This window comes from Phoenix dactylifera, chromosome 9 (genome assembly GCF_009389715.1).
Source record: "Phoenix dactylifera cultivar Barhee BC4 chromosome 9, palm_55x_up_171113_PBpolish2nd_filt_p, whole genome shotgun sequence".
Lineage (NCBI taxonomy): Eukaryota > Viridiplantae > Streptophyta > Magnoliopsida > Arecales > Arecaceae > Phoenix > Phoenix dactylifera.
In genome coordinates this window covers 11,969,980-11,983,779 of record NC_052400.1, presented here as the reverse complement: position 1 = coordinate 11,983,779, position 13,800 = coordinate 11,969,980, and the positions used below count along the sequence as shown (strand labels likewise).

At 40.4% G+C, this 13,800-nt stretch overlaps 1 protein-coding gene across 1 annotated transcript; it reads left to right on the top strand.

The window, feature by feature from the left end:
- The first annotated feature begins 4,482 nt into the window (after positions 1-4,482).
- LOC120111891 (VQ motif-containing protein 9-like) lies at positions 4,483-5,961 on the top strand. The gene is made up of 2 exons (XM_039130042.1): positions 4,483-5,705; positions 5,832-5,961. The coding sequence occupies exon 1, from the start codon at positions 4,826-4,828 to the stop codon at positions 5,648-5,650; it is 825 nt and encodes a 274-aa protein (XP_038985970.1). The 5' UTR covers positions 4,483-4,825; the 3' UTR covers positions 5,651-5,705; positions 5,832-5,961.
- Positions 5,962-13,800: the final 7,839 nt, after the last annotated feature.

Below are 13,800 nucleotides of genomic sequence, written 5' to 3'. Positions count from 1 at the left end.
TCCGACGACGCACGTGATCTCAATAGACATGGTCTCGGCAGCTATAGGCTTAGCAAGCACGAGCTCAACAAACGCGACCTCGGCAGAATTGACCTCAGAAAACTTGATTTCAGCATACATGGCCTCGGCAACCATGAGCCTGACAAATGCGGACCCGGTAAGTGCGCCCTGACCGAGCAAAGCCCGCTCGACCTCGAGGCTAGAAAGGACCCGGTCAAAACCCACAGCCGACTCCACCGAAAATCAAGCTGATCTCCGAATCGAAACGGCTACCACGTTCTCCATATTCGGGATCGACCCCCGCAATCTATGCCACGACAGTTGCCAAATTCAAATCCTTCCGTTCTCCACCAAGGGCCAGCTAATTCAAATTCTCAGGCCAATTGAGGTAACGTATTTTCAGTCCGAAACCCCCGCTATAACGCCTGATGGCGTGTAACTGCCACATCACCTCCTATAAGGAGGAAAAACTCCAAGAAGAGAGGGGACTCTTCCTCCGCCACACCTGGGCTTCTCCACTAAAAAACTATCTCCAAATTTCTTTCTGACTTAAGCATCGGAGGGCCTTTGCCGGAACTCCCGGCCCATGCTTTTTGCAGGTTCTCTGAAAGTAGCCATCAACCGCCACCATCTTCCGGAGACAGCCTTTTACAATCGCCCGCGGTGGAAGCTCCTCCCTTTGGTCGGCGATCACCCTCAGGTCCCATTTCCAGCAATAACAATAATGATTGGGATATTCTCTTGGCCTCATAGAACATAAGGCATGTTCCCTTTCCATCGCCGCTTTTAATTTCAAAACAACTTAGTCGGTATCAAAACTCATTGTTTTAGAAGAACACCTTCAGCTGGACTTCGAGGTTTATATAATATAAACAACTTGGAGACAATCTCGGGGCACTTCTACCCGTTCAAAACGGCATGACAATTGCTAGGATTTTCAAGTTTCGAGGAAGCAAATTGAGAACCTTCTCCATATTCAGATATTCTTCCCTGGAAATCTTCTTCATCTTACTCAAGACTTTGAGCCTTCAGGGTACCACATAATAATATAACTATTTGGCTTCTTTCAAATTAAATATGACAGTAAAGGCACTTGGAGGGCATATGTGAATTGGCTTGATAATATCGATCCATCAATGACACTTAAAGTGCACCAATCGGATTGGCTTCAAAGAGCCACTTGATCAAAAGAAATATAGGGCTCGTTTGGTTCGCGGGAAAAGAAGGGGGGAAAGTGTGGTCAACGGGAAAGTAATGAGATGCCTCTTGTTTGGTTGGAGTTTTCAAAGGAGAGAGAAGAGAAAGTTATATTCCCATGGGAATGTGATTCCCACATTTCATGGGAAAGTCTTTCCCATGAAAAACATGGAAAAGTTACTTTCCCATGAGGCGGGAATCACTCCATTTTTACTTTTTCCCAAAAAGTCCCTTCAGCATTAAAGAAGCATTAAAGAGGCATTAAAAACCTAATTTTTATTAAGGGCATAATAGGAATTATATATAACTTTCCTAGGAAAGTGGATGGCCAACCAAACATAAGCACCTTGGAAATTTGTCACTTTCCCATGGTCAACCAAACATGCCAAAAGTACTTTCTTAGGCATCCTCTTCCTAGGAATTTGTTTTCCAGGAATCATATTCCTAGGAAGGAAAATGCTTCCCACGAACCAAACGAGCCCATAGGAAAAGGGGTATAATTTGAATTGGCCAAAGAAAGGGAATTGGCCCCCAAAAGGATCAATCCACCAAGAATGATTGATCGCTTGAAAAAAAAACATTAATCAACCTCAAATGAACAATCAAACAAGGAAGGCTAATGGGTTAAAACCTATACAAACCAAAATTTATTGCCAACATGAACCACCTATATTGATCAGTTGGTCGATCCTAAGGAGGTTAATTGACCTTGAATACAACCAAAATCATGATTGACCACATATTCCCGATGCTAATAAGTTCTAACGAAATTGAATGTTAGGAGTGCATGCCCTAAGAATTAAAAATGAGTGGTTTGTAATCATTATGCATATGTTCGGTCACTAACTATAGTATATTTTCTAATCGGCTAATACCTTGGTCGACAACATAATATAGTTGATTGATATTAAATGGTGGCCGTCTATTACTACAATCTATTTATGTTCATTATAAATAATCGATGACGTCTTGATTTTTATTTGATTTAATAAATTGCCATCTTCATTCACTTTTATGAAAGGAACAATAGGAGGGTAATTATTTGCACTAAATATGTGCCGACCAACTATGGTTAATGGTACGGATCAATTAAGATTTAGTTAGACTTGTATGTATAAGATAGATTATAGCTAGCACTTGTCATTCATGCAAAAGGCTATATTTGGATGGTTAATTTCTAGAATTAACTATTTATGAAGAGTTATCATGAGAAGATGGAGTCATTCCTCGAAGAAACCGCGAGGCAACCACCAAGGAGGGAGTTACTCGGACTTCGAACTCCCAAAGAAAGATAGTTTTTGCTAGAAAAACTACATTTCGACATATAATGGAAGAGGAAGAAGTCTTTGTTTGGATACATGATCTCTCTTTACAACAACATCATGATAAATTGCCATCGCAACCCTGTGTCTTAAGATTAGAGCCTTTGGTGCAAAAGATCTACCCAATTTAGGGTGTTTCTTTGGTATTCTTTTATTTTATGTAATAGATCATTTTATCTACCCAATTAGAAATATAGAAGGGACAAACACCAAAACCCGGTCAAAAGTGATAATTCGAATCAAGGCATCTGCTTTTTGTTGGGTCCTTAACTTTTAATGAAGGATTATAAAATCCACGTGAACCTAAAAACTACCCTACATGTCGCGAACAAAAATCGCATGGGGCGAGCATAAGGCAAACTTTCTATTTTACTATATTTTTCTAATATTTATTTTTGGAAAAATCCAAATTAAGAAAGAAGGTTCTTTTACTAATGAAAGCATCGGTCCCCATTTAAAAAAATAAAAATATCATACGTGAAATTCTTTTTTTATTATTTTTAGAATATATTTTTTACCGATACACATTACATGAATAGGTAATGTACCGAGCAAGTTAATCATTTAGCAATCAATACATATCTCTATATAAATTGACACATAGTTTCTGCAACATAATATTTACCAGTATATAGTATCCAGTTAGATGATACAGACTTAGCTAATTAGTCATCTAGCAATCTAATACACATTTTTAAATAAATTGATATATAATTTTTATAAACCATATTGACCAGTGGTCCAGTACAGGTTACAAGGCCAGGTGATATACACTCGTCGACTTTTTGATACATATTGCAACCTTCTTTGATATATACCCTACAGTGATCAAATACATACATTCAGATAAATCGATATATAGTTTGCAGAATATATTTTTTACTAATATATACTACATGATCAGGTGATATATACCAACCAAATTAGTCATAATTTTCATTTTCATAATATAATGTTTATCAGTATACAGTATACAATTTTCTAGTTTTATGTAATATAAAAAAATATATACATATTACTTTCTAGATTTTATAAAAATTTAGAAACAAAAATTTTAAAAAAATAAAAAAAATTGAAGAATGAAAAAGAAAGAATTTTTTTTTAATCATGGGATTGATCGCTTTATTAGAAGGAAAAAAATTGAGATTTTTTTTCAAAAAATGGACGTCAAGGAGAAATATGGCAAAATTGGGGACCGCTCCCCATATCTTCACTCGTGCCCGCTCTACATGATTTTCGTACGTTGTCACACGTCTTTTCCTATCGGTAAGACTTACGTCTTTAAAACGCATCCTCCGTACGTTATTTCTCTTTTTTTTAGATGAAGAACCTTACGTTATTTCTCTCTCTCTAGGTTTGTCCTTTTGCCCACCTTCTCTCCCTTTACCCATTTCACGTGTTCTTGGCCTTCCTTGCCACCTTATCCGGCGCCTTAGACGATCGCTATTCATGCAGGGAGCCAGAGACAAAAATATTGCTTGTTAGTTGTTACGAATACCTCCAAATCAAGATAAAATATTTACACGACTCACAACCAATTTAATATCTCTCTGATACTCGAAAACCTTCGTAGAGTTGTGTTGTATGATCCATCTGTATCATAAAAAAAATAAAAAGTCTTGTAGAGGATGCATCCAAGTCATAGGCCATGCTGATCCGTACTCTCCATTCTTATTCACTAGGACCAGAAATTTCCTGCCAAGAATACCAGTCTTTATGGGTGGGTATTTAGGAGGACTTCCTTTTTGTACAGTACAAAAATTTCCTATAGAGTATATGTATCTTTGATAACAAAATTGCACTGCCCACCCCCCTACTAGAATTTGTTAACATTGTATCAGACGCCATGTATATTTTTGAAGAGAAAATGGAGAACAGCCCATCAAGGGCGTAGTATAATAATTATAATGACATTTGTATAAGCAATAAATAGTACTTATAATGTTAAACATCCTTGCAATTCTAATTTAATTTGGTATTTGTTAATGGTGTCGTATGAGCAAATATGAATGATATTTTGAGCTATTACAATCAATCTCAAGATGATGATGGAATAAAAATAACCAGTTATTACATTAAAAATTAAAAATATCCTAAAACTCTGCTTAATAAAATGTGTAATGCCTCCTCTCAGATAAAATTGCCAATACTCATCGCATCCCCTCCCATCTCATCACAAACAGCAGAGCCCAGCCCCTCATACAACCCTCCACCCATAGTTTAGTTTTTTATATATATAAATATAGCCTGCCTATCATTCTTTCTACATAACCTATGTTTTTTCTCTGATTCAGAGGTGGACGGATATGATGGAAAAAAGCTGCCATTTCTTTGCCTCCACCACCGCCGCCGCCGCCGCCTCCGCCTCCACTAATACCATCACCAATACTAATAGCAGCAGCTCCGCCGCCATCTCCTCCTCGTTCACCACCACCACCACCACCACCACTAGCTCTCCCATCCAAAGCTCCCTCAAATCAGTCAACAAGGCCTCTTATAAAATCTCTAAACCAATCCCAAAAAGCTCCCACCCTAACCCAAACCCAAACTCCTTGCGCCCCTCCCCGCCGCCCTCCGCTATAAACAGCGGCGGCACGCCGCCTCAGCAGCCGCAGTCCGCGGTATACAACATCGACAAGAACGACTTCCGCGACGTCGTCCAGAAACTCACTGGATCCCCTGCCCACCAACACCCCCGACCGGCGGCGGCGGCGGCGGCGGCGCGGCCTCCCCCTCCCGCCGCCACATCCCGCCTCCACCGCATCCGCCCGCCGCCCCTCGCCGACCTGCCCCCACGCTCACCTCCCCTGGCTCCCGCGCCCCCCGCTGCCGCCGACGTCTGGATGCGGCCGTCTCTCTCACCGCTCCCGCCCTTCCCCGCCGTCAGCGCTGCCTCGGAGTCGCCGATCTCCGCCTATATGCGCCGCCTCCACGGCGGCGGGGGAGGGCAGCCGCCGCTGGCGCCGTCTCCGTCGGCGGCGGCGGTGCTGCTCCCTCCACCGACTTCGCCGCTGGTGTTCGGGTGCCTACCGTCGCCCGGAACGGCTTTCCAGATGATGATCTCGTCGGGTATGGTGTTCCCGACCTCGCCTGGAGTGCCCTTGCCGAGCCCGAGGTGGGGGGATCCGTGATGGGGAGGGCTCCGATGCCTTCTTTTACTGGATTAGCAGGCTCTCCGGTTTAGAGGTAAGCCATTTCTTTGCCGCAGATCTGCTAGGGTTTATCTTTGATATCCTTTCATGTGTTTCTTCTTTTACTTTTCCTGTAAATCTGTACCCTTCAAAGTTTCATTAACATTCGTCATTTGGATAGATCTGAAGCTGGCGAAAAGGAAAAAAAATTGGTGTCTTTGTAAATGGATGATAAGATTGTAAAACCCTTTCAAAAATGTTGGTTCTTTGTGTTTGAGAAATGATAGCTTTCGTTAGGCATTGTTACTTTATATATATATACACACACACACACACATGTATATATACACATACATACATACACACACATACATACATACATACATATATATATATGTGTGTGTGTGTACACACACGCACACGCGCGCGCGCACACACACATATACATACATAGATATATACATATATACATACATAGATATATATACATACATACATACATACATAGATATATACATATATACATACATAGATATATACATATATACATACATAGATATATACATATATACATACATAGATATATACATATATACATACATAGATATATACATATATACATACATAGATATATACACATATATACATACATATATAATGATAGTGGCGTGCTGTTGAATTGAACTATGACGGATTTTGTGGGAGGAAGTTTGGGTACAACAAGTTTTGGTGAAATAGTGTGATGCTCCTGTTTTGTCCTTTTTGAGGAGAAATAAGAGATTGATTGAAGAAAAAGTGAAATTGTTTGTCATTACCGCCATCAGTTGGAAAACAATTAGCTCAATATAATAAGGTGGCCTTATCTTGTGCTTTCTAATAATTCCGTTCTGTAATATATGTAATTTGGAATAAGTCAACCTTCATCTCCTGCTTATCCACTAAAGATATACCCTGGGAGTTAACCACTATTTTTTTAAGTTGCCTGGGAAACTAGCCTTGGACAGCCTCCTAAAGGCTACAACCTGGCCATGGTGTTATCTTGGACATGCTGCTGCTCGGTCAATTACTTCTTCCTTCCTATGAGCAAAGTAGATTGTTAATTCTGGCAGTCTCAGAAGAATACTTTGTGCTTGACGAGCGTAGCTAAAAGCACGCATGCATACTTTGCTTGGGGGATGAGATCAGACATAATTTGCAGCATCTAATTACACAGGTAGGACTGTTACGTTGTCCTCCTTTATGTGGTTCTGCAAAAGAAAATTTAAATTTTGCAGTGACCGCACCTTATCTTTGGCTCTTCAATGAAGAAAAATCAAGAGGATGATGGGAGCATGATGAGATGAAACCTTGATCATTTTTTGTTTTAGTCTTTACATTGCCAACGCCTTAGAGGTCTCTGTAAATTGAGAGAAATCTTGTGGATGGAAGTCTAAAGGCAGAGAGAAGAAAAAATTCTTTCTTAATAACTTATAGAGCACGAAAAAAGGAAGTTGAGGAAGTCGCATGATAGAAAAACAGGAGAGTTTCTGGTGACTCTGGTAGTTCTTGGATATCCTTTCATTTTTTGTGGAATTTCACATCATTTGTGGTAGGATCAATATGGAAGATAGAACATGGTAGTTGATTGGACTGGCGAGTGTTTCATCCTATAATGTTACTCCTATCCCTAGTGGAGAAGCTTAAACTGATTAACATCCTGCTATCTAACCAATTGATCTACTTCCTTTCAATCTTCTTTGTCCTGGTGGTGTTGTTGATGTGAGACTATATTTATATAAAACGAGAGAACAAACCTAGAGGAGGGAAATCACTTGATCAGCTACGTGAAAGTCTTCAAGAATAAGGCCGAAGAAGGTAGTTCGATAAGACCAATGAAGCCTACGACTTTTGAGGCTACTTGGTCTTTCATTGATAACATAACAAGCTTCTCAAGTGGACCTCACGAATTAGAAAACAAAGATGGGAAGGGAAAAAAGAGGGCTCAAACTTGATGAGGATGTGTACCTAAGCTGATTGCCACTGTATGAACATGTAAAGAAGCAAAGCAGATCCAATGGGGATGATGATAATTAAGAAAAAACTCAAAGCCCATAGATTTCCAGAGAGACCACTGGCATGGAGAAAGCGCAGAAAACTCTAGAGGGGGAGTGTCTGTAGAGGTGCAGGGACAGAGTGGGCTACGATTACTATCAACATGTTTCTATTGGATTTGTAGGGTTAGCGTTTCTTATGAGCTTAAAACACTGCAATATAGATCTTGAGGCATAGAGTAAGTGGTTTTAAGCACTGATTCTTGAAGCTTGAGCTAAGATGTGCTTCTTTGACATGTTGGAGCAAAGGGCTGGCATTGTCAAGAATCTAGGAGGCTTGGAGCAGTTTTAGTAGCATTATGAGGAAAGTATGACCTAGCATGAGGCAAGGTTTTTAAGTGTCATGTGCAAATGTTCTTCTACGCTGGCATTGGCATGTATGTGCCATGCAAGTGTTTGGTACACATAGCTAGTTGTGTCACACGTCGCAATACATGCCAGTACATGATGATCAACAAGGCTAGGCCTAGCAGTTTAATTCTAGGTATAAGGGCATGTGGAATCCAAATCCTTGTGGTTCTGTTTGTTAAATGCTAAAAGAGAACCTTTTGGAGTAATTTTACTAAATACAAAAAATATCTCATGGTTTCGCACCATGAAATGTTAATATCCTATTTTGTCCTAACACATAATCCCCATTCATACGGGGTTGTCATCATGCCGTTCTTGCTGTCATCTAAAGGGGAAGATTAGAAGAAGTCGTCTAACATACACTAATATTATGGCATTTTTTTAAAGAAAATCTAATTTGTCTATCATATGGCACCTCTTTTCCACTATGGTCTGGTCCTTATCTGCAACCTTCACCTGCAGCTTGTGCTGCTGCTTTTTACGTCCTTACTTGTTTATCTTCCAATCCAATGCATATTGCTACCAATTCTTCAATATATAGTTTTGGGCTATCAATATCATGTCAAACTATCGGATGTTTTACTTCGTCCGCTTTATGACTACCTCAGGGTTCCCTTTAGAGGTTGGACCAAAATCATAGCAACTTGATCAGGTGGCCTTCATCCCTACTTATCGTTTCTTTGGCTGTACGTCATGTTTTCTGTAACTTCTTAGGGTACCATTTTGGCTTACCTAAGGATATGTTCTGCCATCAACATCATGACCTTCTTGGTTACTCTTTCCTCAGCCGCTTTGGTTCTTCCTGTCGCTAACATCTTGTTGCTTTAGGCATTATGTCTGTCATCGTCAGCAGTCGGCTCCCCAACCCACTACATAACCAGTCCGTCTTGACCTTCTTTTGTTATATTAAATTTCTCATGGTTCTCCCTTTTCCATTGGTAGACCCACTGTGCACATCAGGTTGATTAGTCTACCTGGTTGGGGAACCTCATGGGGTATGATCCAGGTATAATCCACTTAGATGATGAACTTTTTTTTTAAAAAAAAATCTATAATTTGGATGTGGTTTCCAAGTACTGTTTCGAATTTCTCCATGATTTGTTATGATAGTGACATGGTTCATGTGCACCGACACTGTTTTGTGATATCGTAATCTGTGCCGTATGTGATTGATTTATCTGGCTTCCCTCATTGATATATATATCCATATCAGACCTAGATGGCCATTTGGCCACCTAGGTTGCTCATTGAGGTGAGTTCCATCTTAACTTCACAACCAGGCTCATTCAACCATCCCTTCAAAGTACACTGAAACAGGAACTTATCTGAATTTTGAGGTTGAACTCCTGGCATAAGTTCACTGGCAAAAAACATTTGATGTTCTGATCGATGCAAGAGGTTACCGAAGAAGGTTCTTTAATTAGGTATTTCATCAGAGGTGTGTCCATGGTTCTGTTTCTACAGGATATTTGAGGTATCTGTTGGAATGCTTTAGGCTGTATGTTGTAGTGTCAACAGTCTCACAACTCAAACCAAGATGGTTTATATGATTCTTTGAGCTGTTACGCAGCCAAGGTGAACTCATTCAGACTAGAACCCTTTTAGATGTGCACCATTCTTCATGGAGCTTGTGTATCATCAAATTGTTCTCTCAAGGGGAAGTAATTGTTATTGCTTTTAGGCCTTGTGATTGGGCTGCAGGTACCTTTGTTATCATCACATCATATGTTTTTCATTAGTTGTATCTGATGAGATTTGATTGTGCTTGAATCTCATTTTATTTTAGCTGGAGATTTGTTGTGTGTATCGTTGAGGTTGAACCCGAATCACCTGTACACATTTTTTTCTGAACTTCCAGCACTATTTCAGTGGGGTGAGTTCCGGTTAAAGCTCATAGAAGAGTAAATTATCTTTCTTCATTAGCTAGATAGTATACGGTCTGAAGTCTCTGAGTTATTATTTCCATTCATACCGAACATTTAGAAAACTTTGTACTCTTCAAACTTTGCCTACAGTACCCGGGTTCATGTAACATTTCAGCCATGTGGCACATTTGGCCGGTTACCCACTACTTTCTGCCGTGTACTCTGCTACTCCCTCGGTTATATTTCTTTGTTTAGGTGCGTCTAGACCGAATTTAGCTTCTTGCGAGCAAAAGTCTGATGATTGTACTACGATGTTCCTGTTTGCCCTAGTTATTTCTATCATAGTAAATAGAAAGTAAAAATGAGAAACATTGCCAAAAGGTTAGGATTCACCAGCATTTACGCGGGTCATTAGTGCCCATGGCCCCATTACAATCTGAATACAGAGTAAGATCCATTCTTTTCTTCTTAGTTCGTCATCTAAGATTCTTACCTACTCAATGTGAAGTGAAAGTGGCAAAATATCATACTTCAATGGCCGTTTGATGGATGAGCCCCAATAAACATTTTGTCCTGATTTGTAATGTCTATGACAGGAAAGGTGGATCCAGCAGTATTGCTTAACATTCCTCTTTCTTCAAGAGGGATTTTTTTGAGAAAAGTATGTGGGCTTTTTCTGTTTAAAAAGAATGATGCTGTGTTGGTTAGGACTAGGTGGTGAGCGTAAAGTGCAATGTGAGGGGTGAAATCTGATGCCAAGACTGATGCTTGTGGTAAAGATGTCAAGAAGTGGATCCCGTGATAGCTGCGACATACTTAGCATATCCATATCCGCACCAGAAACTAAGGATTTGGCAGCGGTAACGGCCGCTACTGGATTAGATCAACATTAGTATGTGATGGGGGGCAAAATGGATCGTCCTGCTCACCACAATAGGGCCACCCAATTTTAGCCAAAATAGACCCCAATGCCCGTTGAACCAGGCCTCGGACCCACTAAGAGTCAATCCAAGCTCGAACTTCGTCAAGGGCTCAGTCGATCTTAGACAGGTCTCTCCGCTGCCGCAACCTGCATCAACTTTCTTCGATGTTCATAGCAAGGCGCTCCTCGTGGGACAAAGCCGTGAGGAGAAAATTGCCGTGCATGAGCCGCGCACGATGTTGAGCACGTGCGTGCTCCCCCAAAGCGGACAATATCTTGCTCTCCATCGAGTTGCTCCAGCACTCTCTATAGACAATGTCCTCAGGTCAAGCCTCGGGCACCCCTATGTTCGCCTATGCACCCCAACCGAGCTCGGGGTGCTTTATCCAATGGCGCGCCCCGACCTCTGAGCTTGGAGCGCTCCATCGAACACACCTCGGAATCATGGATGCTAGACCAACCTCAGCGCCCGGCGAGCCAACCTTATCAGACATCTGATGCGACCTCACCGAGCTCGGTCTCACCTACGACCGCATCCACGAGCCTGCTTACGCCCACTCACGTGGTCGTACATTGCAACGCCTCCGCACCATGTTTTGCTTACGGGCCAACGACAGTCAAGGACAACGCCATGCTGCTCCAACCATACCCTGCTACAACTGTCAATGCTTTACCGTTCACAAAAACGGACAGCACCGTGCGCCTCAAGCATGCTCTAGCCACATACCATCTGGCTGGAAGCCATCTCCTCTCACAATGAGAACGGGTCATACTTCCGCCACCAGGACGCCTCTACAAGGATTATAAATAGTCCCATCAGGTAACATCTGGGGGAGGACTTTTGCTCTATTAGAGAACTACTCTAACTTAAGCATTAGAGGGCCCTCACCGGAACCGCCGGTGAGGCTTTGTGTAAGTATGCCGTCGCGCGGGAGGTGGCTCACCCTCTTCCTCAACCTTCCGGCGGCTCCCTCGACTCCTCCGGCATGGTCACCCTCAGGCCAAATTTAAACCACAACAGTATGGTTACTTCATTCCATGCTAGGAAGACCATTGTTGATTTTTCAGCTATCAAGGACCAAATATCAAAACACTAGTATAGGATGAACTGGCGTTTGTCCCAGTAGTCACACTGTGCCTAGCAGCCAGCATTCTTGATTTGTTTCTTAATTGATGCTTATCCAAAAATCTGATCCCAAGTAATTATAATGCAGATTGTTGTTTTCTCCTCTCTTAAAAATACGCTGAAGTAGTCTTTTGTGGATATTAGTGTTGAGGATACGTGGATTATTTGTTTTGTTAAACCAGATTCAAGGATCATCTTATGCAGTCCAAGGACAACTGAATCACTAAATAATTGGCCGATGTCACTATTGAAAGTCAGCCATAATACACTGTGTATTGCTGAATATGTGATATAATCATTTCCTTTAGTTAGCTCAGTAAGGTAAACTATGGTCCTGCTGGCTAGTGGTCAAACTGCCATGTCTTGCAGTGAAGATTGTATGTTTGATTTTTGGATGGTGTATCCTAAATAATTGGCAAATATCACAACCTTTAAAGCCACGCTTTGTATAGGGAAGCTTTTAAATAGCCGAACGGGCAACTTGCCATTGTAGGACCGGCTATCATATATTGGAACTCAAATCATCTGAAAATTTGACACTCACAAATTGAGTTTCATGACCCGGGGTTACCAAACGAACCAGTGGAAGGTGACTGCAGGCCACATATCTCATTCTAACCTAGAGTTATTTAACATCAAAAGACTGTTTGGTTGGTAAGTTTTATTAAAACAGATATATAAAAAATTTAAAATGAATGAATGATTATTATTATTAATTGTTGTTGTTGTTGTTTATTATTAATTGTTGTCGTAAAGTGACTGTTTATCCGGAAAGCAAGTTTATGACTCGCCATATTTATAAAACAAGTTCTATCAAAAGCACTGAAACTAAAAATGTGGTAGAACTCATTCATCTAGATTTTTTACAAAACCTATTACAGTAAAACCTAACAAACAAACAAGTCAATGGATTTATTCTCTTGGCTGCAATTATGCTTTTGATTCAGATAAAGTAGATTCATCGGCAATTATTTAGGCACTTGAAGGAGATCTTAACAGACAATGGGCTATGATGAAAGATAGCTTTACACTTAACCAAAAACAAAAAAACAAAAAAAAGGATAGCTTTCCTCTAAATATCTCAAACCCTCTCAACCCTAATAAAGGCAAGATTTGAATCCAAAACTTTAGTATAGCCATCAGGGCCTAGGTCGGAACTGGGATACGAGATGGGATAAGGCATTTATACTGCCTTATTACTGGAATAAAATTATAAATGTTGAACTGACCAAATCGTGCGGGGGAACAGTTGATCCCCGACAGTACGGTTAGAGATATTTGGAGATCAATTATTCCCTAGGTCCCCAGCATTCCACTATCCTCACTTGATTTGGGCACATACTCAAGAAAGCCCATTATATATATATATATATATATATATATATATATATATATATATATATATATATATATATATATATATATTAAAAAAAAGTGTAACCAAAAAGAAAATATATGCAACTTTCATCCAAACAATAATCAGCCACATTTCATTTGTAAGAAATAAGTAATGATTAAATGGAAATAAAAATACTTATTCCAAATGCAAATTATGTATCATTATTAGTTATCCTAATTTCTTCCATAAATAACTAGATCTATCGGACAACAAAAAGTTCTACCCGAAATGCTTATTCTACATCCAAACTGAGTCAAAGAGACCTTAAGCGGGCACCGTAGGCCTTACCTAACATTCCACCACAAGCATTGGCAGATTTGCCGGCAAGCAGGTATTAATGGAGTGATTGCACTGCGGATTTTTTGTTATTCCTCCTGCACTTTCTTCTCGGTTCATT